General features: G+C 49.0%; 2 protein-coding genes across 3 annotated transcripts in view; one reads left to right on the top strand and one right to left on the bottom strand.

The window, feature by feature from the left end:
• Positions 1 to 1,652: 1,652 nt before the first annotated feature.
• On the bottom strand, positions 1,653 to 14,078 carry STIP1 (stress induced phosphoprotein 1). Its single transcript, XM_007174335.2, has 14 exons — positions 13,951 to 14,078; positions 10,765 to 10,974; positions 10,120 to 10,261; positions 9,819 to 9,960; positions 8,961 to 9,129; positions 7,557 to 7,683; positions 7,362 to 7,464; positions 6,977 to 7,097; positions 6,143 to 6,239; positions 5,879 to 6,003; positions 3,242 to 3,278; positions 2,924 to 3,027; positions 2,573 to 2,745; positions 1,653 to 2,117 (listed from the first exon to the last, which is right to left on the bottom strand). The coding sequence occupies exons 1-14, from the start codon at positions 13,957 to 13,959 to the stop codon at positions 2,045 to 2,047; spliced, it is 1,632 nt and encodes a 543-aa protein (XP_007174397.1). The 5' UTR covers positions 13,960 to 14,078; the 3' UTR covers positions 1,653 to 2,044.
• An 11,884-nt stretch (positions 14,079 to 25,962) lies between these two features.
• The window catches only part of MACROD1 (mono-ADP ribosylhydrolase 1), a 152,829-nt gene continuing 151,640 nt past the window's right edge, over positions 25,963 to 27,151 (top strand). The window contains exon 1 of one of the 2 annotated variants that reach the window (XM_057552945.1): positions 25,963 to 26,456. In XM_057552945.1, the coding sequence (XP_057408928.1) occupies positions 26,159 to 26,456 (298 nt within the window). In that variant the 5' untranslated portion in view covers positions 25,963 to 26,158. The remainder of the gene's footprint in view (positions 26,457 to 27,151) is intronic. The other variant, XM_007174469.2, reaches the window with a different exon arrangement.

Raw genomic sequence — 27,151 nt, forward strand, 5'->3', positions numbered from 1 at the left:
TCCTTCTCCTCTCTCTCCGTGGAGCTTCCTTCAGAGGGCAGCCCTTGCGCCTTATCAAAGCAGGGCGGGCCTGGCCCCTCCCCAGGGCGTGCTGGCACTGGGGGCAGGAAGCAACGGCCAGCAGCACCGGGTGGTGGCGCGCGGCAGGGGTTCCAGTGGGGCCCTGCCTTTGCTCCCAGTGAGCACAGGAAGCAAGTGGGGCTTGTGGACCCCAGACCACACAAAGGGTCCCGTCATTTGGAGGGAAGCTCGTTTCAAACTAGAGAAGCCGCCTATTTGTGTTCCCTTGTCGGAGCCATCTCTCATCTCCAACCTGTCGTGAGGTGGGGGTCCTTGGGCTGTAAGCATCACTCAGCTGCAGAGAGGGAGAGCGGTGGAGTTCAAAGGGTTGGATCTGGGTTATTTAGGGACCTGGCAGGTCAAGTCAGCTCAAGCCCCGAATGTCCTTTATCACCACAAAGTAGATCCTTAAAGGCCCTGAGGGAAACGACTTCCTTATGTATTTCCTGTCCCCAGTTAAGGGCCTCTTTCCCAAACTTGTCAAACTTAGAGCTGCCCAGGGGAAAAGCTGAACAGAAATTGGCCCCTGATGTTTCACGACCTGCCTCCCCCACGCCTTCAGGTTTCAAGACTTCAGACTTGCCACCTCTACTGTCCCTCCACCTGCATCACTCTCCTCTGGGGCCAGTACCCACGAGACTCGCTCCTGTCATGTCCCTACACAAATGTGACTCAGAGGGCCCCTGGTGGCCCAGCGTCTTCTTATCACCTGCAACAGGATGTAAGCTTTGGGAAAGCAAGGTCTTATAATAGTCACTGGCTCCCAGCAGAAATTCAGCCTTTCTAGACAATCAATTTGGGGATGGAGGGAACAGAGCCTGAAGAGACAGTAGCACCAGAGGTGCAGCAGAATCCCTGTGGAGGACCGTGCCACCCAGATGGGGGAGGCCTGCTGGGGATTCCCAGGGGAAGGCCAGCTTATGCAAAGTCAAGGCAGCAGAAGTGCAGCCAGCTGCTGGCCTCAGCAGCTTCCTAGCCCCAACGCTGCACTCCTGGAACAAATGAAGTTTCAGTCCAGCCCCAGAAGCCACCCCGGTCCAAGTAGAGGGTTTTTAGAAAGTTTGTTGCAACTGTGGAAAAGTGTAATTAAAACATACTTTTAACTCAGTTGAGAGCAGTTAAGAACTACAACTAACATACGACTAACATACAGCAGCTGACAGATTTGACCTTTCCAAAAAGGAGGTCTGAAGTGTCTCTTGCAATAGCAATTGTTTTCAGTTCTTGAGTGGAACCCACTGTTCTCTGGATCTAACTGGTTTCTGGCTTTGCGATTTGAGTGTGGAGAACTGACAGCACGGGAATCACCTGGTAGTTCATCTGACCCTCCGGAGTCGGAGCCACTCTGGGTCAGGAGCCTCCATGTCCCCTTTGTTGTTCACTGAGCGACAGCACCACCTAGTGGCCACCTTGCTAGGCCAGGGAACCCAGCCAAGCTCACACCCACCCCACCCTTCAGGAAGGAAGAGAGCGTGCGGGCCTGGTTCCCAGTGTTCAGTTCGCACTCAGCTCTCCCAATCCAGGCTGTGACCCCTACAGGACATCTGCTTCAAAGTCTTTTGGCAAAAAAATTACTCGGGGACATAGTAATGTATAACCACGCCTGACTGGCTTGTTTTATTGGAGAAGAGGACGTGGAGTTAACAACGTGAAGACAGTTGGGACCTGAGGTTGGGAAGAACACCCTCCCCTCCCCTTACAAGCCCACTGCCCCAAATAAAAAATAACCAACTATGGGAGAGCAGCTGAGACAGCGACTGGGGGCAGGGGAAGGAGACCATGCGTGTGCTGGGAGGGCCCAGAGGCAGCGGCTGCACGAATACGCGAGTACAAGTCTCTGAATCTTCCTCGTACGTCTGTATAAATATATAGATAAGTTGTTCGCTTGTTTCCCCTTCTCTCCCTTCTGCTCCGTGCTGCTTGCCGCGGTCCCAGCTCCTCTTTCCACGTGAGGGCGAAGGGAAGGGGCATGACGAGCAAGTCATCACCGAATTGCGATCAGACCCACATCCATCAACTTCTGGATCTTCTGCGCTATCACAGGATTCTTTAAGTGTCTGACAAACAAGAGGCCAAGTTATTTGAAATGAGACAACCTATAAAAATTCTTACTTGCTCCCAGAGCAAGCCCCAACCAACACAAGCCCCCCTAGACACCACTAACCAACAAGAGGTGGTAAGGGAGTCCTGGCAGAGACTGCCCAGGGGGACCCACACGGGCCTCCTCTGCCAGTGTTCGGAACCTGACCAGTCCTGCTGCACAGGAGTCCATGGACACAGATTTAAGCTGAGACCATTCTCCCAGCAAAACTGGGCTTTCCAACTAACCACTTAAGCCATCGCCACTAACATATAAATGAAATCCTTCCAGCTCACCATCAACCGCCAACCTTCCAAGTAAGAATTACACTATAAATATTCCACTCAGATCACACTGCTGCCAACGTTGTGCATTCTCAATGCTTTTGTCCACCTTTTCCCTCGAAGGCCGTCTGCCCCTAACTTGACTCACTCGCTGAGCGCCTGGGGGTCCTTCTGCATCTGTTCCAGGATGAGCCGCATGGCCGGGTCACTCATTATCTGCTGCACCTCAGGGTCGGCCATGGCCCGCCGCTTCACATCTTCGGGGCTGTCATGTCGGTTGTACTGGGCCATCACGCAGCGCTGGTAACCATCTGCGGCCTCCTGCATTCCGGCAAAGCCAAAAGCGGAGGGTGTTAGCACTACCTGGCTCACTGCTGCGGCAGGTCCGAGACAACAGAGGTAACTGAGGGGAAGACAGACAGACAGAGAAACAGGCGAGAGGGAAGAATCAGAGACACGGAGGCAGCGGAGAGCTCACTGCAGGCCAGGGCAACCCCACCTTACAGCTGGAGTCCAGGTCGAGGGCCTTCTGGTACACATCCATGGCTTTTGTGTAGTCTTTCATCGCTTCCAGGGCAGCTGCTTTCCGTGTATAACCCTTGACTACAGGCAGAAAGGGAGAGGTGAGGCATCACCTAAAACACACTTCCGAAGGCTGCTGTTTCACCTCTTCATCTGAACACCATCGTTCCTCAGCCTGACACTAGCTCCTCAATGTTACAAACCCGAAAGACACACAGGCAAAGAATATGCTCTCTCCTTCTCTCAACCCTCTGGCCAGTCAGGGGACAGAGAAGCAGCACAGAAAGGCACTTACTGAAGGTCGGTTCTAGCTGGATGCATTCCTCACAGTCCTAGGGAGGAAAGGTGAAAAAGAATTAGGCTCATTCCTTTAGAGGAGCTACCCTAGGGCAGACTGATCACTTGGAATTACAAATCTAACTCTTCACCCAGGGCCATTACAGAACATTCTGCTTTTGTTCTAATGCTTCTATTTTTAAAAAATTTTTATTGGAGTAGAGTTGATTTACAGGTGCTGTAAAGGTGTACAGTAAAGTAGATCATTCTTTTCCCACACAGCCATTACAGAGTATTGAGTGGAGTTCCCTGTGCTATACAGTAGGTCCTTAGTAGTTACCTATTTCATACATGGTAGTGTGTGTATGTCAATCCCAACCTCCCAATTCATCCCTCCTCCCTCTAGTGCTTCTGTTGTTCCTGGCAGCTTGGTAATTTAACAGCAGGCACAACGAAAGGAGAGTAGAGAAGGAAGGAAAGCAGAACCAGACGGGATAACAAAGCCAGATCATGGACCATCTCATATAAGGGGACTGGGACTCTTCAAAAGGCTGATGTTATGATTTAAAAAGGAAAAAAACCCCCCAAAACCCAAAAGGTGGGGAAACTTCTAGTTTGAGAAACTAAAGAGGACATGACCACCAGATGAAACGAATGGACCTTGATGTTGACAACTTTAAAACTTTATTTTTAGACAACTAAGGAAATCTGAATATAGACATACAGCAGATGACATTATGGCCTGAGTTTTGCTATTATTAGGTGCTAATAATATTGTGACTGGACAGGGAGAGCCATTTCAGGAGATGTATGCTCACAAATTCAGAGGTCAAGTGCCAGAATGTATCATTACCTTTCACAAATGGTTCGCCGAAAGTGTCAATGCTTATGGTTGAAGAAAAGGAGGAAAACATAGGTATTCTGTGTATTTTTGTCTGAAATTATCTTCAAAACAAAATCACAGAGAAAAGAATGCTATGCAGTGTAGTGTGTACACTGAGGCCCAATCAACTTCTACCAAGAAGCTCTAAGACTGGAAGCAATTCTACTCATCCTTTCCTCCCATTTGCAGATTGGGAAAGTCCTGCTCCACCTCTCAGGTGACTAACAATGTTATTCTTTGCTTTGCAAACCAACTTGCTTTTGACATTCCCCTTGTGCAGTCCCACTAGCAGCAGTGATATCTCTAGGCCAGATGGACCGAGAAGACAGTGGCATCAAACAAAACCCATCATGGGCTCAGGTACTGGGGTGTCTAGGTAGATAACATTTTGTCTTGTTCCCACAAGATAGTCCAGGTTTATCTCCCAGAGAACAGTTTAAAAATCGTCAAGAGGCACAGAGTAGCTCATGTTCAAGAGAGCTATGGAGAGTAACTCCTTCAGTGTTGAACATTATCATACCTGACCATACTTGATGTGACTGACAACAGCAGATCTATCTAACTGGAGTATGGAAGAAAAGAAGAATGATAAAGCTGCTGTGGAAAGTAAGGCAGTTCCTCAAAAAAATTAAACACAGAACTACAGTACTTCCACTGTTGCATAAAATACTTGAAAGAATTGAAACCAGGGACTCAAACAGATATCTGTACACCCATGTTCACAGCAGCACTGTCCAGAATAGCCAAAAGGTGGAAACAACCAAATGTCCATGGATGGATGGATAAACAAAAGGTGGCCTATCCACACAATGGAATATTATTCAGCCATGAAAAAGGAACTGCCGACACATGCTACAACGTGAACCTTGAAGACATTATGCTAAGTGACGTAAGCTAGACACAAAAGGTCCAATACTGTATGATTCCACTTACAGGAAGTCCCTAGAGAGATCAAATTCAGAGAGACAGAAAATACAACAGTGGTTGCCAGGGGCTGGGAGAGGGGGCTGGGGTATTAGTGTTCAGAAAATGCAGTTTCGGGGCTTCCCTGGTGGCACAGTGGTTGAGAATCTGCCTGCCGATGCAGGGGACACGGGTTCGAGGCCTGGTCTGGGAAGATCCCACATGCCGCGGAGCAACTGGGCCCGTGAGCCACAACTACTGAGCCTGTGCGTCTGGAGCTTGTGCTCCGCAACAAGAGAGGAGGCCACACAGTGAGAGGTCCGTGCACCGTGATGAAGAGTGGACCCGGCTCGCCGCAACTAGAGAAAGCCCTCGCACAGAAACGAAGACCCAACACAGCCAAAAATAAATAAATTAATTAAAAAAAAAAAAAAAGAATGAGATCTGGGGGCTAAATTATTTTAAAAAAAGAAAAAAAAAAAAGAAAATGCAGTTTCCGTTTGGGAAGATGAAACAGTTCTGGAGATGGATGTTGGTCATGGCTACACAACAATGTGAAGGTTCTTGATGCCACTCAACCATACATTTAAAATGTTAAAAAGGCAAACAACAACAAAAAATGTAAGGAAGGACAAAGGGGAGGGAAAAGGATCTACTTTCCCAAATACTCCCAACCACGAATAAATCCACAGGCCAGGACAGGGTAGAGACACAGGCCCTGTATTTTTACAAATTTCACATGAGCATCACCACCTTGAATCTATGATCAAAATAACATCAAGCTGATGCTGATGAAAACATGAAAAGAGGAAAACACACTCCTCGTGCACAGGCTACATTAACGGCTGCTCCGCATTCCCAGAGCCTCACCTTGAGTGCCAGCTGGAACTCCAGGAGTTTGGTGTAGCAGGCAGCTCGATTGCTGTACAATTTGGCATCTTTCGGGTTCCGTTTGATGGCTTCTGTATAATGCTTCATGGCCTGGGGATAGTCCCCTGAACATGGAAGAGACAAACTTAAAAAATAAAATAAAGCACACCACCAGAGCGCATCTACCACACAGTCAGCCAAGGCACGGAGAGCAACATCTACGCTGCTCTTATCCAAAAGTTCCATCATCTGAGCTGTAGGTACCTTTCTGAAAACATTCATTGCCTTTGTTCTTCTCCTCCAAGGCCAGGTCAGGGTTTATGTAGGCCAGCCGCTCTTGCTCTTTCAGGATTTTCTCTGCCTAAAAAAAAATATTAATTCTTGGAATAGTCATTTAAACTCTCAAAAACATTGGGGCTAATAAAAAGTCTGATTAGAATTTCAATTTTCAGAGTGGCAAGATTTAACTTTTGGTTTAATGATTTTGTATTCCTCACAAACTATGTATAGCTTAAGTAAGCTACAAAGATATATTGTACAGCATAAGGAATATAACCAATATTTTATAATATCTTTAAATAAAGTATAATCTATAAAAATTTTGAATCACTATGTTGTACAACTGAAGTATAATGTTGTAAACCAACTTAACCTCAATTCAAAAAAAAAATTTTATATTCCTCATCATCAAGGTGTAGGTACTATGAAGCAGAATGAACGGTATTGATGTACACTTGGTACAAAGATATGCTCTATATGAAAATGATGTATGTATTGACAGCTCAATTTTCTGCCTAATCTTTCTGTGAATAAAATCACCCCCCTACATAATTTGGTTGTATAAGGTAAGAAGAAACTTAAATTACAATAACCACAACACTGTCAGAACACTGACCCTCAACATCAACAAATTTATGGTGGAAACCTTGGCCGACAAAGTACAGCAGAAAAACTGAGTTATTCCCTACATGTTGTCATCATTAAGTGACAGGGGCAGCATCATATACAATGACCAAAGACAACAGATTTGTCATTAAATAGTAATGACTACAATAAATAAAACCAAAAATAGCAAAACATCCCGTATTCCCTACCCACCTGTTGGCATTTCTTGAGCACATCTGGGGTTCGGTGCTCTGCCAGAGACTTGTTGTAGAAATGGATGGCATCCTTGTACTTTTCTTCTTTGAAATAGGAGTTGCCAATTCGAGCGTAAGCTCTGACAAAGACAAGAGGAAAAGAATTTGCTGAGGGCAGAACAGACAACGTCAGCCCCTGCGGAGAAAAAAACACCTGCAACCAACTAGACACAAGGCCCACATCACTGCCCCAGGCACCATGCCCTTCCAACACCTCCTGTCTAGGATCCTGCAGCCTCCTTTCCAGCCCACGGCTAACAAAGTAGGTTGTGCAGCCAGCAGCCCCCTCCCCATGCAGACATGGAACCCTCCACACCGCTCAAGGCATTCCAGGTCAAGCGTACTTGGCAATCTGTCGGTAGTCTTCTCGGTTTTCTCGCCCCACTTCAATGGCCTTCTCACAAAGCTCCCGGCATTTACCATAGTCGCCCTTTTCAAAGTACACGGCTGCCAGGCAGGAGGGTCAAAAAGGAAGAGTCAGCCCATGCCTCACCCCCAGGACCACGTAACAACTCCTGCACCTGAGTCCTGGGTCTCACCTGCTTGGTTGGTTATGTAAGTCATGTTGGTGGGGTCCAGGTCCTTGGCTCTGTCATAGTGTTTCAAGGCTGTGTCAAAGTCTTTCTTCTTATAGGCTTCATTCCCCAGCTCTTTTTCTTTCAGTGCCTAGATGAGGTGTGGGAGAAGTCAGTGCTGAGCACATCTAACCAGACGGCAAAGAGAGCAAGGGCCTGTGACGTCACAGGTACCACGCAGCATACACAACTAACAAGGCTACGGAAGCAGATTCTCCACACCCACAGTGAAGTATCAGCTGTTAGGATGAAAAATTATAGACTTTCATCTCTGCTTCCTCTGAAACTCCCCCTATCCCACCTACTCTCCTGGATCTTTGTCAGCAAGTGAGGGCTTCTTCAGGGGAGAGGAAATCCCTTCAGCTTGAAAGAACTTCAGAGAGGACAACATAGTTCTGTGCTAGGTTTAATTCTGAGAGGCTGAGCAAGTTCGGTTTCTGTCACGTGCTGTCTCGGGGTCTTAGCTGTCAGGCAACACCAGCAGAGAGGGTGAGGAGCAGCACAAGGGGCTGTCCTGGTGGCAGGAGTCTTCAGCAGAGCTCACTACCACCCACGTTATAGGGCCTTTTTCCAGCTTTGAGGCACCATGAACAACCAACGCTTACCCATTTAAAGGTACTAAATTTGGCAACAATCTGCTGTTCCCATTTATAAGAAGGGAAATAAAATCGTTCAGGCACATGCCTCCTGCTCTGGAAGACTGAAAGTTGTTCACTTAGCAACACAGACAACTTTCAACTACGCACCACGTCCAACCAGGAAACAGAAGCGTAAGGAACGATAGACAGCATTCTTCTGGATCTCCGCAAGGACAAGGGCCACGCACGACTTTACTGGCTGGCCCTGGCTGACATCCACACAGCCAGAACCACAGCGGCCGTGGGACTATGGGCTAGTAGCTTCCGCTGCCTGAAGACTTAGAGACACACGATTCCTATGAAACTGCTTGTTACGTGGACCTTTTAATATACTATTTTATTTTTAAAATATTTATTTATTATTTATTTATTTATTTTGGCTGCACTGGGTCTTAGTTGCGGCACGTGGACTCTTAGTTGTGGCATGCGAACTCTTAAGTTGCAGCATGCAAGCAGGATCTAGTTCCCACCAGGGATCGAACCCAGGCCCCCTGCATTGGGAGCAGTCTCTTACCCACTGGACCACCAGGGAAGTCCCCTGACCATTTTAATTAACAATAGTAACTTTAGCACATACTGAGCATTCAAAAAACAATCACAGCCAATGAAAGTCTATAGATGGTCCCACCTGACACACATATTTCTAGTTGACTTGGCTGTTTCTTCTAAACGCATGATAGTAAAGAGTGTTTAAAAAGAGAAAAAAAAAAAAAAAGAGCGAGCGAGACACCTGCTTCTTATTCTCTGGAAGATCTTCTTCCATTGGCTCTGGTTTTGCCTCCTTTTTGGGAGGCGGCGGCGGTGGAGGTGTCGCAACTTCCTCGTCTTCATCCACGCCACCTAGATCGACCCCGAGGAGGACGCTGAGAGTAGTCATGATACGGGGATCCTGCAATTTCCTAGTATTGGTTAAAAAAACAAAAACAAAAAACAGCACTTAGTCCTCCCCATGACTGATCTTAAACCCCATTTACTGCTAAAGCTCAGATTACTGTATATAAAAGCTTCTCACCCATGAGAAGGTTCCTAGATCCTGTACTAAAAGTTACAAATGGGGAATGCTCAACCCTTCAAATATCCATATAAAATGAGGTAACACAGACCAAATTTATTTCTTGAGACCAGCAGATACACAGAGAAATGAGTTATAGACACACTTTGTCTGATCTCAGGAGCCAGAGGGATTCAGACAGTCACAGATAGCAGTACAAGGTTTAGAGAGACCTCTTTAGATCTGACATCCTTTCAACCTTGAGTTTCCACTCCAATATACCAACAGAGAGAGGGGGTCCTATGTGTAAAGAAAGGATAGGGTTGGTGCTAGGTCAGCATAGCAGGAGAGCAGTGAAGAGGCAGGGGAGGGTTAGAACAAACACTACAGATTACTCTGATATATACTCTCCCTGACCCTTTCTAAAAATACAAATAAACAGTAAACAAAGCAATAAACTCCTACTGCTCTTTGGAGAAAAAACAAAAGGGAGAAGCCCTGCATTTTGGTCGAGGGAACCCCCTGCAACAGGATCCCAGGAAGAAAGCACAACGTTCATGTCCATTTCCAGAGACAAACGGTGCCGCCTTGACTTACGTGCCCAGGTCAGAGGGCTTGTTCCGCAGCTGCTCTATCAGTTCCCGGTAGGTAGGATCAGCAAGCAGAATCTTTGTCCTGGGATCACTCTCCAACTTCTGGTATAGATTAGGCATGTTGAAAGGGTTCATGAATTTCCTCTCTGTTTCAAACAAAGGAAAGCACATCACGAGACGTCAGTTACTATGCCCACATAGCCTACTAGACCGACACTGGGGGATGGGGGAGCCTCAAAGTTAATCCCAATTAAAAAATAATAGTCAATAAAAGGAGAAGAGCAGTATACGTGGCGCCTGCCTACCTGCCAACCGGGCCTCCATATTCTGTAAACCTTCTTTGAGCTGAGGGTTGTTTGCTTCATGTTTTAAACCCTCCTCATAGGTTTGCTTGGCTTCTTCAAATCGGTTTAAGAACTCAAGAGCTGCTGCTTTTCGGGAATAGCCCTTAAACCAGCAAAGAAAAATACAAAATAAAAGACACCTAGTGGTAAATTCCTAAGATGAACTCAAAAAAATCTATTTTACATTTCATGAAACAAAATGGGTATTCACGCGAAGGCCAAAGAAAAAACAGAAAGAGGAGCAGGATGCAACAATGGTACATTATCGACCCTGCAGAACACAGCCAAATATCTAAGGTGCACACCTGCCCCTTCCCAGTTCATCTTATGACCCTAAGTGTTGTCAGTTTTTGGGTAGTGTTTTCCTTCCTAGTAGTACAAAAAATAAGACATGTCTTAACCGATGGTACCTCAGATTTGATGAAACATGCCATCACTCTGAGGAACATTCTCAAACAGGTAGGAAGAATACTGGGGGGAGGGGGATAATCAACTATGAGTCTCTCGGGATAGGCAACTAGGCAAGCCAGGAGGGCTGGTATTTAAGAACTGCCCCCAAAAGGAGTTTCTGGGCACCTGAGGAGCCCCAGCGCGCACGCAGCTTACCTTGCCCCAGTCAGGCTTCAGGTCCACGGTTCTGCAGCCGTCCTCGTAAGCCTTCTGGTAGTCTCCTTTCTTGGCATAGGCTGCGGAACGATTGCTGTAGAGCACGTGGTTCTGGGGGTCTAACTTAATGGCTTCTGAGTAGCACTGCAACGCGTCATCGATGTTGCCAGCACTCAGGGCTTTGTTGCCCTTTTCTTTGAGCTCATTTACCTGAGAAGAAAAGGAACCAATACAGTTTCTCTCCATAAAATGTCTCTTTAGTCCCAATTTCTTAGGGGATACTCATTCCTTTCTGCAACTATTGACAAACAGGTTACTTTATGGATCAGAAAAGAGAAATCACAGGTTAATTAATTTACATTTCCCACACCTTTGGGAACCAGCAAGGAAAAAACAACCAGGAAGAAGCGGCCTGACACTGTTCTTTGCTGGCTCCCCTGTGGATCAGTGAGAACTCCAGCCACTCTTCCAAAAGTCTCTACTTTGAGCTGATGAAGTCACTCTAGAACATACTCATGAGTTCCTTTTGTGGAAAAACAAATTTGTTTGCCATGGATTTCCAGAGTTCAAATGATAAACTGAACACAGGCCTAATTACTCCTCACAGGAAGAGGCAACCCAGAAGGAAGTGGACTGAGCATGCACTGATACATGCTTCAGCAACCTGCCGGCTCCAGGAGCATCAAGACGCTCACCTATGATCAAAGAACAATCTGTTTCCACTTACAGATGTGGTAACATGTCACAACACGATAGATTACTGGTCTGTTCCTTAACGCGTAAAGGAAAGCTAGAAAAAAACAGTTTTTGCCATGCTTAAATATTAATATGTTACTAAAAGGATGGAGAAGAATAAAGAAACACTATTCGTGGTTCAATCCACTATCCTCTCAAATATCCGGAATGAAAACAGCAGGAATGCATCAAAACGTTTAATAAAGTGACCCTGGCCCTATCAGAGCAGGATCCTAATTAAAGGGCTTCTAACCAGGGAGCCCTACAAGAGGGGAGGGTCATCCCTCAAATGCATACACACTTGGTGAGATCAAGCTGTGTCCCTTAAGACACAAAGTCATTCTTTCTTGGTACCTATCATCTGCCCATGACCCAGTATACTGATACAAGAAAGAATTCTGTTATGAGAAATGACTTTGGAACCTTGAGGCACACCAATTGGGAACCTCCACCAACCAGAGAGAGCTTAGAGAGACAACCTCTATGAGAAAAAAGGAAAGAAACTACCAAATTTAGCAAGCAAGGGATAAAAACCTTAAAGCCCAAGATTCAGGCCAGAAGGCAAAAAGTTTAAAAACTCAACTAATACCACAAGGCAGCTGAGAACAGCTTGGTGATGTCCCTGCCTATCCTACAGAACATCTTCCAAACTGGGCACCTACCTGCAGGTCAGGAAATCAAGTTCGTACACAACCAACACTTTAAAACATCAAATGGAATAGAAAATATCAGCATGTGGTACATATAATACAGGAAGTTGTTTTGTCTGACATGTTACACAGTTGTATGTCTGTATTGGGTCAAATTTTAAAAGTTTATCACTATGAGATTTGAAAGGTGCTTAGTTAAAAAAACACAATTTTGGACACTCAAATTTGTCCAACTTGAATATTTCCTAAAACTGAAACATGGATCTCAGAATAAAAAAAAAAAAAAAAAGTTAGAAGCTACATATTGAATGGGGGCAAGACAGTAGGTTCTAACACACCTGGAATAAAATGCCAGGCCATTTGTACAACGGGCATGGTAAACGTGCAGTCCCTGAGTTTAGTCACTCACTGTCTACCTGTACGTACACTTCTACAAGAGGCAATTGCGATTAAGAAAAATTTTTTTCCTCTTTTGATAATGGCGGGATGAGAGCTTTTCTTGAATTTAACACAGCAATATGTTTCTCACATCAGCCCTCTGTTTCTTGTCTGTATCACAGCCTACTGAATCCCAGATACAATTTAATTATCACAAGGGCGCAAAATGTTTATTAACCTCTCCGTTTCCACTCTAATTTTTAAAAATTTAGCGAAGAGGCCCCAGGTTTGGCTAAAAGAGCAATATCCATACTAAGGCAAAAGGTTCGGCTTTGTAGATCACACCTGAACACCCGAGCTGTCCCTCCCGCTCCCCCCAGTCCATCATTACAGCCTAATAACATCTTCCAATTGAATAAAACCTCTCTGGGCTTTTCACAACCCTCAGGCCACAGAGGGTACAATTAAATCACTGAAAGCAGCTAGCAGCAGCTTCAAACTCGGCCCCCCAATAATGCTGAGCGGAGTTCAATAACTTACTTTTACTGTTTACCTGTATATTCTATATTTTCTAAGCAACTAATTCCTCCTTCTGCAATTTGAAACCGAAGTTTTATAAATATCAGTCCTGTTACTCTTTAATCGCACGCACACAAAAAGAAAAACGAGAAGGGGGAGGAGCCGCACATACGTTTGTAAAACACTGGTAGGGATGAAATTCATTCCAAGGACTTTTGCTGCACCCTCCCCTTTCCTGCATCAAGAAAAGAAGTCGGCCTGCTGCTCGTCATACCTTCACTCAACACTCTTCCATCCCGGCCTTTTCAGATGCAGAGAAGTAGGGTTTTCCCCAACTGGCTACTAAGAATACAGCTACTTCCAGTGTATTCCCGTCCCCGCTCCCCGAATTCCTCCAAGTTAACTGTGCCAAGTCCTGGGTAGCCTCTTCGTCCGCAATTTCTAATCCCCCTTTCACATGACGAACTCCCAGAGATTGACCCGATCCCTCCTGCCTTTCGCAAGGCCCCTCGCCCACCTTCATCCCTCCCAGCGCCTCGGGCGCCATCCCCCTGCTCAGCCTGGACCTACTTCCCGAGAGACCTCCGGAGTCCGGCCGCGGCTCCTCTTCCCGCCGAGAGCCGGACTTATGCCGAACTGATACGTCTCTCAGCCCATCTCGCCGAGTCGGGTGGCGACAGGCGCTGAGCCGAACCCGCGCTCCCCACAGCCAACCCTCGCTCCCCGCCCGCCCGCCCGCCGCGGCCCTCACTCCCTCGCCGCCCCAGCTGCTCCGCCGGCCCCGGCCCCCACCCCGGCCGCCCCGGCCCCCCCGATCGGGTTCCCGCCCCGCTCCTCCAGCCGCGGCCTAGCCTCGGAGGGTCACCAAGCGGCCCCGGGCCTCAGTCCGCCCCTCCCCCTTCACCTGCTCCATAGCCCGGCCCGGAACCCAGTTGAATACACTCCGTCCGCTCCGCGTTCCCAACCGCACGCGCCGCCTTCTGGAACCTACTAGAAGCTGCCGGGACCCCCAGATCCCGCCCCTTCCTCTCGGGCTCACTGGTCGCGCTCCTCTAGGGGTCTTTGTGAGCTTTTCTACTATTGGCTTGAAGTCTAGCCCATCATCTTTGCCTCTCCCTCATTGGACAATATGGAGAACCCTGCCTCCCCCGCATCTCGGGATTGGACGGTCCCCTAAAAGCTCCGCCCACCATAAGCTCTATGATTGGAGGGAAGGGCAAACCTCTGCGACAATGATTGGTCAATTGGTCCGCCAATCGTGGCCGCGCTGGCCGCGCCCATTGGTCCTGTTCTTTCTGGAAATTTCCACCTCTCCCATTGGGCTGACGGACTCCATGACGGAATCGCCTTCAGATTTTAAAAAATTTCAATTGGGCGGTGAGTTGCAGACACTTTGCTCTGATAGGTTAAAATTGCTGCCCTTCAAAGAGCAGGGTGGGGTTTTACTATAGCCGTGGTTTATGGGAGTCCGAGGCCACAGCCGCCGTCTGCCGCGGTGGTTCCCAAGGCTGCGGTGCTGGCGGGGTTGCTAGCGATGCTGGCCGCTTCCTTTCTCGCTCTGCGGGGAGTGTGGCCGAGGCAATTAACTCCTCCCCGGCGGCAGAGAGACCTGGTCCTTCGCCCGAGCGTCGGGCTCGGGGGTCCCAGCCTGGGGTCGGGGGGGCGGGTGGCCGTTTGGGTCGGCCTCGGGAGAGCCCCCCGACGCGTCCCCGGATCCCGCTGTTGGATTTGGGTGTTCCAAAATCCCGCGTGGTGGTGAAGGCGCTGTGGCTTGGGTAGGACAGGCCTGGAATCTCACCTTGGCGGGGACCCTCCGTGGAATCGCACCCTCTATGAACCTTTCGGGAAGAGGGTTTGATAATCCAGGGCCGTGGACCGTTCATATTTATGTAGTAGAGTATTTAGCACTTAATGAAGGGGAGGTATCTCCGTTATTCGGCGGTAAAGGGGTAAGGGAGACAAAAGACCTCACTGAGGTGCTCCATCACCTGGCGGGCGGCGGCGGCCTGGGCGGTCCTTAAAATCTCGGCTCTTCTGCCAAGAGGCAGGGCAGGTACCCGGAGAGAAGCGAAAGGATTTAGAACGTGAGAGAGAAATGATTTTTCGTCCTGGACCAGCATGTGGTTCACGGAACAAAGCAGCCGCATGACGGTCTGGAGGGAGCTTAGTTGAGGGTCTTGGGCCCTGCTGTGACCTCTCTCCCCCGCCCCCGCTGGATAATGCCATCCCTTCCCAGGGTTTTAACTGCCCTCTATGCTACTAGGTTGTCTCCACAGCGTCCTTTTCCATCCCAGCTGTCTGACCCATTCTCGACACTACAGCCAAGGTCACTGTAGATCCGCTTGCCTGATAACCCCCTCCTTTGCTCGAAACTCTTGGAGGTTTTTACATTGGGGATCAGGGCCTGTCTAACATGGCAGGCCTACTTTTCCCACCTCTTCTTTCCCTGTCCTCCACCTTCAGCACCAGTCTCCAGCCGCACTGACCTGTCTGTTCCTTGAACTAGGTGGGCTCCTTCACTTTGGGCCTGCCTGCAAGATGTTTCCTCTGCTGGGATCGCCCTTCCACCAACTCTGCCAGGTTAGCGTCTCCTCAGGTCTTTCAGGCTGAGATGATCTGACAGGGTTCCTTGACGACCTGCTCCCAATGAACTCACAAATTTCTGCCCACCTATTATTTGCTTTCACAGCATCATGGTCTACACATGTGTCCAATCACATATTAAACCAGAGACTGTGGTATCTGTACCACATTTTGTAGGGCCTACAAGGGCCTTGTGTCTTTTCCTTTAGATCCTTGTCTTCCAGGTACGTTGTGCAGCGTTTTGCACATAGCAGGTAATCATTAATTCATCAAATATGCCCTATCATTTTTTAGGTGTAATTGTGGGCACTGGGGAAATGCAGTGAGCAATCCTGACAAAAATCACTGTTTTTGTGGTGCTCATTTTAGTGAGAGAGACAAACTAAAAAAAGTTTGCATAGTGTATCTGCAGTAGAGAAAAATAAAGCAGAGCATTGGGCAAGTGGGGTAGTGTTGCACTTTCAGTAGGGGTCCAGATCAGACCCAGCGAGAAGCTAATATTTGAGAAAAAACCTGAGGAAGTGAAGGACTGAGATTCATGGAAATCCTAGGGAAGAACCTTGCTGTCAGAGGGAACAGCAGATGCAAAGGCCTTGGGGTGACCAGAATGGCAGGGGCATGGAGGGAGTGGGAGGTGGGGCTAGAGGAAGCAGCAGCAGATCCTGCAGAATGGGAGGCCATTGTGTTCACTTGGGGACATGCAGAAAAGTGATGTGATCTGACAGTTTTATCAGGATCCCTCTGATTGCTGTATCAATGAAGAGGACGAAAGCAGAGGAACCTCTTAGGAAGCTGTTGCAGGATTCTAGGAGAGCGGTGATGGCATGGGCCAGGGTGGGAGCAGAGGATGGGTGAGAAAAGTTGGATTCAGAATGCATTTTGGAAGAGCTGACAGGATCTGTTGATGTATTGGATGCAGAGCGTGAAGGAAGTAGGTGACTCCAAGGTGTTTGGCCTCTTACTCATCTGCTAAGTTATATCTGTCAACGAGACCTTTCCTTTCTTCTTGGCACCGTCCCCAGACCACCGCACTCCTGCCAATCCCACTGCTGCCCCCCAGCCCAGCTCTTTCTCCACCTCTGGAGGCCTTTTGAGGCCTTATATTGTCTCCTCAACAGCCTCTCTCCAGGTTTCTTTGCCATCCCTCCCTCTCTGTGACCTGGTCTCTGCTGTCATACATCTTTTTATAGTTCTGTGTGTGGCACAGTACTCTGGGTACAGGGGCTCAACAGCGAACAAGGCAGCCCTCAGATGCAGCTTCTGCACACATGGACCTTCTCTTGTAGTGGGAGAGACAGATGGTACTTAAACTCAACAGCTCTGTGACTTCTAGCAACCTGCTTAACCTCTCTGTGCTTCAGTTGCTTTCATTTTAAAATGTGGATGAAAAAGTTTCAGTGTCAGAGTAGTTGTGAGGATTGAATGATTGGATATTTACAAAGCACTGAGAACAGTGCCTGACAACAGAATAAGTACCATATACATTTGTGAAATAAAAATAAAGTTACAAATAAAGATAATTCTAAAGAGTGGTGTGTGCTATAAAGAAAACAAAAAGTAAGGATAAAGAGTTACCAGGGAGTCAGGGAAGGAGTGCCTAGAGGTGGGGGGTTAGTGAAGGCCCCTTAGACTTGCAGTTGTGAAAAGCAAGACACGGACAGCGTTCCAGACAGGGCAACAGGAAGTGCAAAGACCCTGAGACTGAAACAAATTTGGAATTTTCAAGGAACCCAAAGAAGGCTTTTCTAGTATCCTTGTCTGTAAATGAAAATGATGAACTACCTATGACTTCCCAAGGTCACTTTTGAGGATTAAACAAAGTAACCCATACTCAAGTTTTTGTTTGTTTGTTTGTTTATTTATTTATGGATGCATTGGGTCTTCGTTGCTGTGTGCGGGCTTTCTCTAGTTGCGGAGATTGGGGGCTACTCTTCGTTGCAGTGCACGGGCTTCTCATTGTGGTGGCTTCTCGTTGCAGAGCTTGGGATCTAGTCATGCGGGCTTCAGTAGTTGTGGCTCACGGGCTCAGTAGTTGTGGCTTGCGAGCTCTAGAGCACAGGCTCGGTCGTTAGTTGCTCCACAGCATGTGGGATCTTCCTGTACCAGCGCTTGAACCTGTGTCCCCTGCACTGGCAGGCGGATTCTTAACCACTACGCCACCAGGGACGTTCCAGAGAGCCCTCTTTGAGAAAAGAAAAATACAGATTAAAAAAAACCATGGCGCTTTAGAAGGAGTGCGAATGAGGCACCTTGAGGTTTAAGCTTATTCAGTGTCATGGTAAAGCCATTTCTGAACATTATGATTTCCACCAACTCAGGCTTCTCCAAGTGAACTCAGAGCCCTCCCTTGGGGGCCAGGAGGCAGTGGTACAGGCTGGCTAGCCAGTGTCCCCTTCCCCAGGTCCCTGGAACTCAAGCATAAGCTCCACCACAGCAGGCATCCTGGCCCTTGGCGATGCATGACGCTTCGGAGTGATTCATGCTGCTATTTTAGTGCCGCTGCTCTTTAGGTGGGGAGCAAAATGGCAAGGGCTGCGTTTGGAGTCAACTCTGAGGCTGCAAATCCTGCAGCAAATGAGAGACTGAAGGGGTCACCGCGTGCAACCAGATTCTCTGCAGAGCAAATTCCCAGTTTTAAAGTTCTCCCAGGAGTTCCCTAGTGTCCAAGTGGTTAGAATTCTGGGCTTTCACTGCTGTGGCCAGGTTTCAATCCTTGGTCGGTTGGGGAACTGAGATCCCTGAAGCTTGGCAAAAAAAAAAAGTTCTCCCAATATCAGAAAAAAGAAAACAGCTGGAACTCAGGAAGCTTAGCATGGGAGTGAGGAGTTAGGAGTGGGGGTTAGGGGAGGGTTGCAGCTCAGAATTCTGGCGTCTGTAGAACACGGAATTTTTGTTTTTATAAGAACTTTTAGTGTTGGAGTGGGAATTTAAGACAACCTGAGTTTCCTTCTCCACGTGAGAGTGAAGTTCCATTCCATGTTCTGAGAAATCCCTAAAGAATATTTTCATTTCCCACTCAATTGAGTGATTCCAACTTTGAGCTACCTGTTACCACAGAGTCTGAGTCCTGATCAGCAGGAAAAGTGTGGGGGGAAATAAAGTGCCATAGAGTGCTGCTCAATTCAGCGAACTCGTACAGAGCCAGGAACTGTGCCAGATACTTCAAGGAATAAAACGATGGTAATTATTATCCGATAATTATTTATCAGAGAGCCCAGAGCCCAGTCCGGGAGCTCGCCATCCACAGGCCCTCCCGGGGTGCCCTCAGCCAGTCTCGTGGCTATAAACACAATCCCAGATGACTCCCACATTAGCTTCGGCTCAGATCTCGCTCCCAAGTTCCAGACTTGTCTACCCAGCTGCCTCCTCGATGTCTCCATTTGGTTGGCAAATGGACTTCCCAACGTGTTCGAATCAGAGCTCCTGATAATCTCCCCTGAAGCTGTTCCTCCCTTGACTTCCCTCTCATCAGTGGCCTCGCTATTCTTGGGCTGGTTCAGGCTGAAAACTTTGGCGGCATCCTTGTTCATCCAGTTCATCCAGTTCATCACCCAGCCATTTCTTGGCTTTGGGAAGGGGAACGGAGTGTTGGCTCCCTGAGCTGGTAGGTGGCCAGAGGCAGAAGGGACCCCTGGCCTGGGCTCCCAGGCCATATCGAGGCCTCCCACGCTAGATGCTGCTTCCAGAGGGCAGGGCCTGTGATTTGTTCACTGCCGTGTGTGCTCAGGGCCTGGGAGCTAGTCCATGCTCGTAAGAGTTTGGTGAATGAGCAAATGGAGCTGATCATCCTTCTACCCACCATGGGACCCTCAGCCCCTCCCAGGGAGGCTCTCTGGCCTTCTTCCCTCTAGACTTCCTTGCTCCCTATTCTGCTTACCCTTCTCTGGGCCAAATGGTTGAGTCCCATCAGATTCAAACATCTCAATCCCGCTGTTTCTGATATCTGTTTCTTGAGAAATACCAAGTGGTGCAGAGCGTGAGCATGGGGAAATGGGCCCTCTCATGTCCTATTGATGGGAAGTTACACTTAGTAATATCTATTTAAAATACAAAAAGCAATTCCTCGCTTACAGATTTATCCCACCTGGGCCCAGCCTGGTGGCACAAGGATGTATACTGCAGCCCTGTTTGTGACAGCAAAAGGAATAGTACCCAACTACATGTGCATCCATGGAGGATACTGGGAAACACGATGTTGCTGCCAGAGGGCGGAATATTAGTGAGTGTTCAAAAGAACACTCCAGTAGATATTGACATGGAAACATGCCCATGATAGACTGCGGAACGACGAAAGTCATGCAGCAGTGTGTATGGCGAATCTTACTTTTGGTAAAAAAAAGTGTGTGTATCTTTCTATATGATTATATATATGCATGGGAAAAGTCTAGACAGATATATAGCTAACTGCTAAAGTTGTTGCTTCTGTGGTTTGGGAATGGGGAGGGGTGCTGCATTCATTTGCTGGGGCTGCCATAACTAAATACCACAGATTCGATTCGGTGACTTGAACCACAGAAATTAATTTTCCCACAGTTCTGGAAGTCCAAGATCAAGGTGCTGGTAGATCTGGTTTCTTCTGAGGGCTCTCCCCTTGGCCTAAAGATGGCTACCTTCTCACTGTTTCCTCACATGGTCTTTCCTCTATGCAAGCACGCATCCCCAGTGTCTGTGTATCCAACTTTCCTCTTCTTTTTTTTTTTTTTTTTGGCCACACCACGTGGCTTGCGGGATCTCGGTTCCCTGACCAAGGATTGAACATGGGCCATGGCAGTGAAAGCCCAGCGTCCTAACCACTAGGCCACCAGGGACCTCCCAAACTTTCCTCTTCTTATAAGGACACCAATCAGATTGGATCAGGGCCCACCCTGAGGGCCTCGGTTTAATTTCATCACCACTTTAAAGATTCTGTCTCCAAATACTGTCCCATTCTGAGGTATTGAGGGTTGGGAATTTAACGTATGAATTTTTTTGGGGGGACACGATTCAGCCCATAACAGAGGCTTTCACTTTCTATTATGTTGTGAAAATTTGTTACAATGGGGACGTCCCTGGTGGTCCAGTGGTTAAGACTCTGCGCTTCCACTGCAGGGGGCATGGGTTTGATCCCTGGTCAGGGAACTAAGATCCCACCGGCTGCACGGTGTGGCGTGGGGGGGTGTGGGGGCAAAAAAATTTCTTACACTGAACGCTCCTATTTGAGCTAAATGTCCCCAGAGCATCCACCTCCTTCCCAGGCCTTCTCTGAAGTCAGAGGAGGGGCAGCTAGTGACCTCTGCCAGCCCAGCCAGCTCCAGGGCCCTCTGAGGCCCTTCCCCTGAGGAAGGCAGTGTGAGCCACTCTGGATCACCGGCCAGGTCCTCAGACCACCCTGAGAGGAAGCAGATGGCGGGGCCTCTGCCATGCAGGCCTATGATTTATAGCTACATGTTCTGGACATTTAGTACCTTGTAACCCATCCTTCCCCTTCACACCTCTCAGTATAACAACAATATGATATTGGCCAACGAAACAGGTAGTAAAATGAAACAGGCAGGTGATAAAATATGAAGAGAGCACTACAACCTGGATGAAGGGAGGTGCAAAATTGTGATCACACAGCAAAGATGTTAGGGGGACCCGGGAGGTGCAGGGGTTCCTCTACCTGAATGAGGCAGTAAAAAGAAGAAAGATGGCCAGGTAAAATGGGGTAGGGCTAAAACTCGAAAGACTCAGGAAACAATAATGCACTGGGCTTTAAAATCAAGCCCCTGGGGAGAGGAGTGCACTGCCTTGGGGGTCTCTTTAGATCTGGCAGTTCTCCTGGGTCCTGCTCTGGTCTTAAAGACCAGAAGCTGGAAACCCTCACCGTACTGTGGTCCTGCACCTCACTGCATGTTCAGTCTTGCTGAGATGGTGAATCTGCTCCTCTGGGTAGCTTTGCAACACTGAAAGGTGTGGAAGCCAGGAAAGCAAACCCAGAATCTTGCTACCAGTTTAGGAAGTTTTGTAATCATTGTGCTAATACCTGTATGTTTATTAAATGTTTTGAAACATGCATCAATCTGCCCTATTTGATTTGCAATTTTAATTAGAAAGGAATGAATGGGAGACAGCCTGCAGTGATGACTGTAATAATGCCTCCCATCCCTGTATGCCTGCCCTTTGCCATAGGATTTGGCCGCTTCTATGAAGAAATGGAGTCTATTTCTCCACTTCTTGGATTCTGGGCTGGCCTTGTGACATGCATTGAATGCCGTGACTATGTGAATTCTGTGCAACACAGTGTGGTGAAAGTGATGTAGTGTGACTTCCGAGTCAGGCCTCGAGGCATTTTGCAGCCTCTGCTGACATCCTCTTGGAGCTGGGCTTGAGAGCAGCATGCTGTGAAGATGCCCAGTCTGGCGTCGTGGAGGCCACATGGGGCAGAACCGAGGGGCCTCGCTGACAGCCAGCGCCAACCGCCAGTCACATGAGTGAGGCCATCCTGGGCCCCCCGCCCCAGTTGGGTTGTCAGATGACTGTGGCCGCAGGAGTGACCCAGGCAAGACCAGCAGATGAAACTTCCAGCTCATCCCAGCCCAAACTGCTGATGCAGAGGCCTGGTTGTCATTTTAAGCCAATGAGTTTTCAGTGGTTTATGAGGCAGCAAAAGATAACTGAGACAGTATAAAAGGATCTAAGTTCATAAACGGCGTTTGAATATTTAAGAGAACTGATTTACCATGTTTATAAGTTTAATCTATTAGTGTATAAGAATTGCTAACTGATTAGAAAAAAATATGCTTGGCTTGGGAGGCGAGAATAAGGTGGGGGATGAAGGCATCTTTACCCCCTACTCCCTCCCTGCTTGTAAAGAAAAAAAAACAAAAAAGAAAAAAATATGCTTGTTAGATGTGTAAGTCTCTTCTGCTGAGAGTTTGAGGCATTTGAGAGGACCAGCTATTTCAACTCTGTAAAATGTAGTTTAAAATCTATTAGGGAATTTAATTACCTAAGTTTGCAATTGGCATTCATTTTCAGAATTTAACCTGTTGAACCTGTGATTTAATTAAATATTCATCAAAGACTAAGTGAAAGTAATTGTTCTTATTTTTACACAAAAATTAGATTTATAAATAGAAAACTAGATTTGCAAGTTGCATTTGGATGTTTAAGAAAAGCTAGTTCTTTTAATTTATAAGTTTAATAAATACAGTATTAATTTAAATACAAGCAGCAGTAGGTAACTTTTCTCTGCATGAAAAAACCCCCTCTCCAACATTAAAAATCCTCAACAGACAACAGCCGGTGTTACAGCCCCACCAGATTTGGCATTCCACAGACTCCCATGCCTTTGCTTCTGTGGGTCTCTCGGCCTGGAATGCTCCTGACACACATAGACATCTGTGGTACCTGGCAAGATTTTACCTTTTCTAAAAGGTCCAGCTGAAACTCTGTGAAGAGGTCCTGCCTTGCCAAGTTAGAATCACACTTCTCTGCCTAGACCCATCCGTGTGTGGGGCCCAGGCCTCTCTTAGACCAGACCCTGGTAGGCTATTGTCTGGGACCTTCTCTATCCTGGCTGCCATGTGAGAACAGAGCTGAATCCCAGCAAAAAGAAACAGAAGGACTAGTTCAGATGCCGAGGGTGTCCAGGGTGCTTCCATGGCCTGGCTCTGGGGGACATGGATTTCAGGCTCTGTGCAGAAGGCAGCCTCCTGATAGGCACTGATACTTTCTATGGCTGGGTCCCCTGCCTCTCCTTGTGTTCTCCTCCCCAGACTTTGCCGGGAAGGGTGTAGTAAGCAGAAAGATGGGAGACAGCCTGCAGTGATGACTGTAATAATGCCTCCCATCCCTGTATGCCTGCCCTTTGCCATGGGATTTGGCTGCTTCTATGAAGAAATGGAGTCTATTTCTCCACTTCTTGGATTCTGGGCTGGCCTTGTGACATGCATTGAATAACGTGACTGTGTGAATTTTGTGCAACACAATGTGGTGAAAGTGATGTAGTGTGACTTCCGAGTCAGGCCTCGAGGCATTCCCCCAAAGACGTCCACATCCTAATCCTTGGAGCCTGTGCATATGTTACCTTACATGGCAAAGGGGAATTAAGGTTGTAGATGGAATTAAGGTTGATAATCAGCAGACTTTAAATGGGATCATCCTGGATCATCACCGGTGAGTTCAATGTAATCACAAGGAGCCTTGAAAATGGAGGAGTCAGAGGGAAAGACCACCAGGGAAGACTGGTCAGTGAGATGGAACATTGTTGGCTTTGAAGATGGAGGAAGGGGCCCACAAGCCAAGGAATGTGGGTGGTCTCTGGAAGCTGGTGCTGACACCTTGATTTTTAGCCCAGTGAGACCGATGTCTGACTTGTATCCTACAGAACTTTAAGAAAATGAATTTTGTTTATTTATTTAAATTTATTTTTTTATTTAAATTTATTTATTTTTATTTTTGGCTGCGTTAGGTCTCTGTTGCTGCGCATGGGCTTTTCTCTAGTTGTGGCGAGCGGGGGCTACTCTTTGTTGCGGTGCGCAGGCTTCTCATTGGGTGGCTTCTCCTGTTGCAGAGCACAGGCTCTAGGCACGCGGGTTTCAGTAGTTGTGGCACTCAGGCTCAATAGTTGTGGCTCACAGGCTCAGCAGTTGTGGCTTGCGGGCTCTAGAGCGCAGGCTCAGTAGTTGCGGCGCACGGGCTTAGTTGCTCCGCGGCATGTGGGATCTTCCTGGACCAGGGCTCGAACCCATGTCCCCTGCATTGGCAGGCGGATTCTTAACCACTGCTCCACCAGGGAAGCCCTTGTTTATTCTTTAAGCTGCTACATTTATGGGAATTTGTTATAGCAACAACAGGAAGCTAATACACAGGGTCACCCACATGCTTCATTGCCTGAATCAGTGACATCTGTGTAATCACTTACCAGACCACAGATAGGAACCAAACAACCTTGACCCAAGCCTGGACTCTGACCCCCATAGGCCATGTTGACCTTGGGCCAGTCCAGGCTTCTCATGTGTGCCTGGGGCAGTGCTGCCGCACCAGGCTGTGGGGAGCACATAGTGAGTTAATGCAAGTAGAGCAAATGGGTGTAGAGGGCTTAGCTCAGCGCCAGCTGGTACCTAGTCCCCTGTGAATGGTTGCTGTCCTGGATGCAGTTGGCAAGGCCCTTCTTGCCCTGGTAAGTTATTGGAGAAGCGGCAAGTGGTGAGGTGACCTCAGGCCTGGGGGCTTAGCATCCTGAAGTCATCTTGCTGACCTTTTCGGGGAAAGGCGCAGGCCTCGTCGTTGGTGGTCCTGGAGTGTTGGGGGCCCTTGGCCCTTCCTTCCTGTCCCCTGGCTTCTGATCTACCCTCTCTGCCCACAGGTCTCCCACTGATCCTCTCTTGGGCACCACAGTGGTGCCAGCTGCATCCACAGGAGGGTTCTGTGATCCTCCTCACAGCCCTGTGAAGAGTTATTGCCACACTCAGCGCCAGAGAGGCCTGGAGCACAAGGCAGGTCTGCAACCAGTCAGACCTGAGTGCTGTCTTCCTCATATACAGCTCAAGAAGCAAGGTACAAGGGGCCAGTGTACCCGAGTAAGAACGAGCAAAGCTGGTGCTAAAACCTTCTCTGGAACCCTGGCTTCTTGTCCCAGGTTAAAAAAATATCCACTATGGCGAGTTCCCTGGCCGTCCGGTGGTTAGGACTCTGCACTTCACTGCCGAGGGCCTGTGGTTCAATCCCTGGTCGGGGAACTAAGATCCCGCAAGCCACGGGAGGCGGCCAAAAACAAAGAAAAAAATATCCAGTATCATATTTATCAAATAATAAAATGGTATAGAAAGACATTAAAATATTTATATTAAAAAATCCATCCTTATAGTCCTTGTAAAAAATTAGGAAAAATATAAAGAAAAAAAATCACCCCAATTCTTCCACCGAGAAGGCCACTTGGAACTCTAATTTTCTGCCTTCAAATTACACGATTTCCACCTTTGCCTCCCTAGCTGCTCTAGATTCGGTTCCTGCCGCCGCCGGCTAAGAAGCAGCAGCGCAGCGGCCTGGGGAAAGTCGCCCAACCGGACGTACCTGTTCGTGCCACTCGTTACCTCCCCATCGCCGGCGGGGACGCGCGGCTCCCGGGGACTGGGGACGGGGTGGGTCCTGGGTGACCCTTAGGCAGCCGCGCTCGCCTCAGTACACCCGGCCAGAGGGGCGGGGCTGGGGGCGGGAGGCACCTCCCACCAGGAAGTTGGCGGCGGCCGAGACAGCCCCAAGGGGAGGTGCACGGCGGACGCGCGACCCTGCGAGAGCGGGGCTCAGGCGCAGCGCGACCCCGCTGGCCGGGCGGGGCGCGCACGTGTGTATACGAGTGCGGGGGCCCGTCAGCGGCCCGGACTACAAGTTCCAGGGTGCCCAGCGGCGCGCCTGGGTTTTCTGGCCGCGCGGCCCGCTGGCTCCTGAGCAGGTCGCCGCGGGTTAGCACGCGTCACTTGGTTCCCGAGTAAATAAGGGAGAGACTCCCCGAGCACCGTAAATAGAGTCGAAGTGGGCGGGGAGCCGCCCCGCGCCGCCCGCTCATGTCTCTGCAGAGCCGAGTGTCCGGCCGCCTGGCACAGCTGCGCGCGGCGGGGCAGCTGCTCGGCGCCCGGCGCCCCTGGCCCGGCCCCTCGGCGGGTGCCACGCGGACCCGCAGCACTGCGTGCGGTCCCCCGGCGTCCCTGGGCGCGTACGACCCGCGCGCGCGGACCCCAGCGGGAGTTGGGGCTTGGGGGGCGGCGGCGGTGGGACGGAGAGCCGGGGTGCGCACCTGGGCCCCCCTGGCCATGGCGGCGAAGGTGGACCTGAGCACCTCCACCGACTGGAAGGAGGCAAAATGTAAGTGTAAGCAGGAGGGGGGCGCGAGGGGCGAGGGCGGCTCTACGTGGGCCTTCTCCGGCTGGACAGTACCCCACCAGCAGCCTCGTCCACCCCAGAGAACTGGGGAAGTTAAGGTCCCATGTGCCCCGGTATGGACCCCCATTAACAGCCACGCCCCCCATGTGCCCAGCCCCATAAACTACTTCACCGCCCCGACCAGGTGCAGGTCCCCAGTGGGGGGCAGTGTGAGGAGGGTGGCCTCACGCCATTGAAATGTGTTGCTGGGCACCCCCAGGGAGCATCCAAGACCTAGTACCTTAATCTGTTGTGCACGAGGGAAACTGAGGCCCAGTGCCAGAGCCAATAGGCCAAGGTCACTTGGAGTTTGCTTCAGGATCTGACAGTAGGCTCTGAACTCCCCAGGTTTTGCATAGCATGGTTTCTCAAGGGGTGGCATTTAGGCAGAGTGGCAGGGAATGGGCTGAGGGGACAGCTCTGGGGCTGGCATCCCACCTGGTGGGATCAGATAGCCACAAGGAGTGGCCTCCCTGAGCAGGCCGGTTCCACCTCCCCCACGCCTACCCCGGGGGCCTGCCTCTCTAGGCACGTGGTTTGGTGCCCTTTTGCCCTTAACGTTGGCCTCTGGACACTTGTGAGCACTCTCTGCCTTATTCCTGGGGCACACAGGACAGAGGAGCTGCGGGGCAGGGCAG

Source organism: Balaenoptera acutorostrata, chromosome 9, assembly GCF_949987535.1.
Source record: "Balaenoptera acutorostrata chromosome 9, mBalAcu1.1, whole genome shotgun sequence".
In the NCBI taxonomy this organism is placed as follows: Eukaryota; Metazoa; Chordata; class Mammalia; order Artiodactyla; family Balaenopteridae; genus Balaenoptera; species Balaenoptera acutorostrata.